This window comes from Monopterus albus, unplaced genomic scaffold (genome assembly GCF_001952655.1).
Source record: "Monopterus albus unplaced genomic scaffold, M_albus_1.0 scaffold72.1, whole genome shotgun sequence".
Lineage (NCBI taxonomy): Eukaryota > Metazoa > Chordata > Actinopteri > Synbranchiformes > Synbranchidae > Monopterus > Monopterus albus.
In genome coordinates this window covers 377,031-382,433 of record NW_018127952.1, presented here as the reverse complement: position 1 = coordinate 382,433, position 5,403 = coordinate 377,031, and the positions used below count along the sequence as shown (strand labels likewise).

Genomic DNA, 5,403 nt, shown 5'->3' with positions numbered 1-5,403 from the left:
AGTTCATAGTTCACAGAAAGGGCTGACTGAAAAAACAAAACTGTTGAGTTCAGCAAACAGTAAAAATGAAAATACAAAAATACCAAAAACTAAAGAGTACTGTCTTTTAATCATCCCAGGATCTAGTTTAGGAATAAATACCTGTTGCCCTGACAGATTACACAGACATGTCTGTCAGTATGTGGAGAAAGACACAGCAGATGAGTTGTACACAAATAACAAAGTCTGTTGAAATTGCCCAAAGATAATGATAAGCATGTGGTGTCATTGCTGCTCAACTTGCAATAGTCATTGTAGTTTATTTTCATAACTTCATATGGATACAGTATGTGGCAGTCAATCTAAATGTGTGGTTTGATGCTTCGCAGCTCTGCTTCTCCATCTACTGGTAATCTAATAGAGGGTTCTGGGAGTAATCATAAACGCTGTAAATCCTTTCACATAATAATTCAACAGCAAAGTGAGCTTTTGAAGCTACTGTAATGTGAGTTACAGCATGTTATTAAAATATAAAGCATGTTTAAATGTAGTATTTAATTCTAGCTTTCCCTTGTCTTTCTAACTTGTATAGAAAAAATGGAGGAAACCTGAAATGTGGACATTTCTGGAAAAAGAGAATTTAATTCTAAGAAAAATGAAACGGTAACAGTAAAAATCATACCACAGACTTTTCATTACTCTCACAAGGCCAAGGATTCTTCATATATTCTTTGATGTTGAGGGTTGAAAGGAGATTGATAGCGCTTCTCATCACCAAAATGTCAAATACAACCCTTAAAAGAAACTTGCGCCTACACCAGATTGCGTACCCATGAAATTAAATCCTGTTCAGTCAAGGGCACAGGCTCATATCCAGCCCCTCAAGGTTACAAGTATGTTGTTTACCATTTGCCTCCTATGTTGTGGCTTTTGCATTACCCTGACCTGGCTTGTGACCAGCTCTGACTGCATATAAAGAAAAAGCCCCGACTGCTGAGGCAACTTTCATCGCTTGAACCGTTCATTAGGCAAGTTGCTTTCAGTCTGCCTTCCCATGGATCTGATCCCTGCTTGTGAACGGGCAGTAGTTCCTGTTGGTTTGGATGCAGCAGCGGCAGACCTGGACTCTGTGTCCTCAAATGCCACTGCAGTGGGATCAGCGGGCATCTCAGTGGCAACCAGAGCCTTGATGCTGCTCGTCTGCCTGCTGCTGGTCACCTGGAACCACACAGAGAAGAAGCATGTACCAGGTGGGCTCAGTGGTCACTAATCAACTTGGACACTGTTTCTCTCTTGGTGCTGGAGACAATTTCTATTTTTATGTCATGTTGGTATAAGTTAAAATACATGTATTGTCATTTACCACAACAGGTCCTTCTTTCTGTCTGGGCTTGGGGCCACTTTTGTCATATGTGAGATTCATCTGGACTGGCATAGGCACAGCCAGCAACTACTACAACAACAAGTATGGAGATATTGTTAGAGTTTGGATCAATGGAGAGGAGACACTCATACTCAGCAGGTTGGTTGTCTCTGTTAATGCTGATAAGTAAAGTAAGCAAACAGTCAAACCAAGTGTAAAGTGGTAATCTGAAGTTTGTTTTCCTTTGTTTGTCTGATTTTTACAATAAGGTCATCAGCGGTGCATCATGTACTGAAGAATGGACATTACACTTCACGTTTTGGGAGCAAGCAGGGACTCAGCTGCGTTGGCATGAACGAGAGAGGCATTATATTTAACAACAACGTAGCTCTGTGGAAAAAGATACGCATGTTTTTCATCAAAGGTAACAGTTTAACACATTCAGCCTTGCAGAATTACTGATTGATCTAGTTATAGATTTGTAACCAGTAAGCTGTCTGATTTCCTGTGTCAGCCCTCACAGGTCCGGGGTTGCAGCAGACAGTGGAGGTTTGTGTCTCCTCCACACAGACTCACCTAGACAACCTGGACAATTTGGGTCATGTGGATGTCCTCAGTTTGCTGCGCTGCACCGTGATAGACATCTCCAACAGACTCTTCCTTGGTGTACCTGTCAATGGTGAGTATACATGTAAATGTATGTTGCACAAATTGTAAACTGAAAAAAATCTGTCTGGAGAAATGGATAGAAACACACCTGGGAGCTGTATGAGTTTATCTTTTGACCATGTTTTTGATACATTTGTTAACCCTGTGTGCAGAGAAAGAACTGCTGCTGAAAATTCACAAGTATTTTGAAACATGGCAGTGTGTGCTGCTTAAACCGGACATCTACTTCAAGTTTGGGTGGATTTACAAGAGGCACAAAGCAGCTGCGTGAGTCATGCAATCATTTTGTTTTTCATATTATCATGCTTGTTCATACACAAGTTCAGCTTAAGGTTTTTTTGGCCAAATTCCTTTTTGTTGTTGTTGTGTTGTTTTACAGTCTAGTGTTATCTATCTTTTATGTGACAGCCGGGAGCTGCAAAATGCTATCGAGAGCCTTGTAGAACAGAAAAGGAGAGATATGGAGCAGGCTGATAAACTGGACAACATCAACTTCACTGCAGAACTTATATTTGCACAGGTCAGTCTTAGAACTGAATTTCTGCTTCAGAGAAAAGCCCGTCCCGTTTCGTCCTTTTCCCTTTCAACAAACCATTTCACACATTCCAAACCATATGTCAGAAATTCTCTAATGGTAAAATACATGTTTTTTGTTATAGCATATTCACATTGTGTGTGTTTTCAGAACCACGGCGAGCTGTCTGCTGAGAATGTGACGCAGTGTGTGTTGGAGATGGTGATCGCAGCGCCGGACACTTTGTCCATCAGCCTCTTCTTCATGCTGGTGCTCCTCAAACAGAATCCAGATGTGGAGCTGCAGTTGCTACAGGAAATTGATACTGTTGTGGGTAAGGAGCTGGGAGAATCAAGACCTAAAGACAACGACGCTGATGAAAAATAGTAGAGGTTAAAATGCTCTCTACCAATCATCGCTTTAAGAACCATTTTAGAAAGTTATCAGCCGATCTGCTGCACATTAAAGATACATTTTATCATTGCATTTTATTAAACATGATAAAAAAGCTTGTCATGTCAGTTTATTAGGTACACCTAACTACAACTAATACAGTACAATACAGTAGTCCTCCCATAAACCATACTTTCTTGTTTTTTTATTCATTTATCTATTGTTATTAAGCTGTATTAATGAATGACATTGTTGCATTGTACTTACAGGTGTTCCCATTATTTATTACAGGACTGTTGCATTAGACTGTATTAGGGCAGTATTAACATAGGGCGGTGATGATATCTCACCACGATTGTCTTGCTGTAGGTGAGAGACAGCTTCAGAACGAAGACCTTCCGAAGCTGCAGGTGCTGGAGAGCTTCATCAATGAATGCTTGCGTTTCCACCCCGTGGTGGACTTCACCATGCGTCGAGCCCTGACCGATGATATCATAGATGGCTACAGGGTACCGAAGGGCACAAATATCATTCTTAACACTGGCCGCATGCACCGGACAGAGTTTTTCCTCAAGCCGAACGAATTCAACCTGGAAAACTTTGAAAAAAATGTAAGTATGTTTCTGTCAAGCTTACGTTCTAGCTGCAACAGTGAAACTCAAATGATTGTGTTCTTATTTTGGTAGTATCCCTAAAACCTGATCAAACCACACTGTGCTGATGAAGCAGAATAACTGAGTTTAGTCCTCTGCCCTGCCTCTTTATCCTCCTCCAGGCTCCTCGCCGTTACTTCCAGCCATTCGGTTCAGGCCCTCGATCTTGCGTTGGCAAGCACATTGCCATGGTGATGATGAAATCCATCCTGGTGACTCTGCTCTCCCAGTACTCAGTTTGCCCTCACAAGGGCTTGACCATGGACTGCCTCCCACAGACCAACAACCTCTCCCAGCAGCCTGTAGAGCATCTTATCTGAGCATGAGATTCTTACCTAGACACAGCAGTAGCTGTCAAACACTCTGAGCTGCTGACCTTTAGTTGTACCTTTACGTTTATACAAAGTATATACATGAGTGTGATCTCCATTACTTCATTATTTTATCTCATGACTGTACAAAGTTAAGTTTTATATTTTGGTATTAAAACTGTATTTTTGAGTTGTACTATTATGCATTAATAGACACGCTAATACTAAAGTAAATATAAATTATTTTGCCAGTGTTATGATGTTGTGTTGTCTTTGTTTCTCATTTTAATGAAATTGTTTGAGACCAGAAAATATTTTAGGTATTTAAACGGACCATTAGTGTAAAAATCCTTGTTCTTCCCATAAATTCAACTCATGCCTTTATTTAAACTGTAATTTTAGTCCCCTCTTCTTATTAAATACAATAATATTTTTGAGTAAGTGCTCTTCAACTTGTATATAGTTTTTTCCATTCTTAGCTGTGTTTCATATGTGAAAGTTGTTATATAAATACTGTTTGTTTGCTTTTCAATAGAACCCATAGTTGTATGAATATCTGAACATTTTGTACATTAAGAGTAAATTCCAGCTTCAAAAATCCACACATTAAGAAGCAGGAATAACATATGCATGTTGGATAAAGTGGGTGAAAAAATTATTTCTCTGTCTGTTAGTATTTGCAAATATTGGTCAGGAGAGGGCACTGCCACACAAAAACACAATGATGTGGGCTTCAGCACAGCCTAGGTAAAGCAACCCGGCGGCTGATTAGGCAAGCATGGCACACGTTTCACTCACAGATACTTCCATTTGTATTGCTTCCACTCTCTAAACAACAACCCTGCTCAAACGATTATGTTGTAAGAGCACAGGCGCTCTACTTGCAAACATGATTGTTTGATTATGTGTTGGAAAGACAGAAGAAACAAATGTGGAAACACTGAGGAAAACCCAAAGAGGAAACACACAATATATAAGGTATCTGGTGAAAGGTGCAGTTCCTCCAGAGACGTCAACCATCAGCTGTTTATCAGCTTGATATGCTGATCAATATATGCAACTGACCATTTCACAACCTCAGCAGCTTAACTACTTTATGTGTGAACTGTTATGTGTATGTGTAGAGTTTGTACTGAGACTAAAGCTTGGTCATATTTACTATATGTTTTCACAAAAAAGTGCTATCTGTGTGTATATGCACGTAGATAGCATTTTTCTTGTGTGGGTGTGTATGTGTGTGTATCACAGGCTGTTCCTTGCAGGTGTCATATCATCATTAACGTCTGTCTCATTCCTGTCCCTCATAGCCTTGACTGCATGCTGTTAGATGTTAGCATTTAAAATGCAGTAATCATTAGGTGTAAATAAAGTAAACTAAAATGTAAATAAAGGAACACTGAGAAATGCCAAACTGAATATCCAAAGAATCTGCTGCTGCTGAGTTGCTTTCATACACCACCTGTTGCCTCATTTTGTTTTTCCACATCACAGAAATTCTTAACGTGACCCTTGTTGGTCTGT

The 5,403-nt window shown here is 39.9% G+C and overlaps 1 protein-coding gene across 1 annotated transcript; it reads left to right on the top strand.

The window, feature by feature from the left end:
- Nucleotides 1-990: 990 nt before the first annotated feature.
- Nucleotides 991-3,883, top strand: cyp19a1a (cytochrome P450, family 19, subfamily A, polypeptide 1a; the record flags this gene model as incomplete). Its single annotated transcript, XM_020605765.1, is given in 9 exon segments — nucleotides 991-1,229; nucleotides 1,351-1,501; nucleotides 1,612-1,766; nucleotides 1,857-2,021; nucleotides 2,164-2,278; nucleotides 2,420-2,531; nucleotides 2,697-2,859; nucleotides 3,288-3,529; nucleotides 3,694-3,883. Coding segments are annotated over 9 exon segments (1,489 nt in total), but the record flags the coding sequence as incomplete, so codon positions are not given.
- Nucleotides 3,884-5,403: the final 1,520 nt, after the last annotated feature.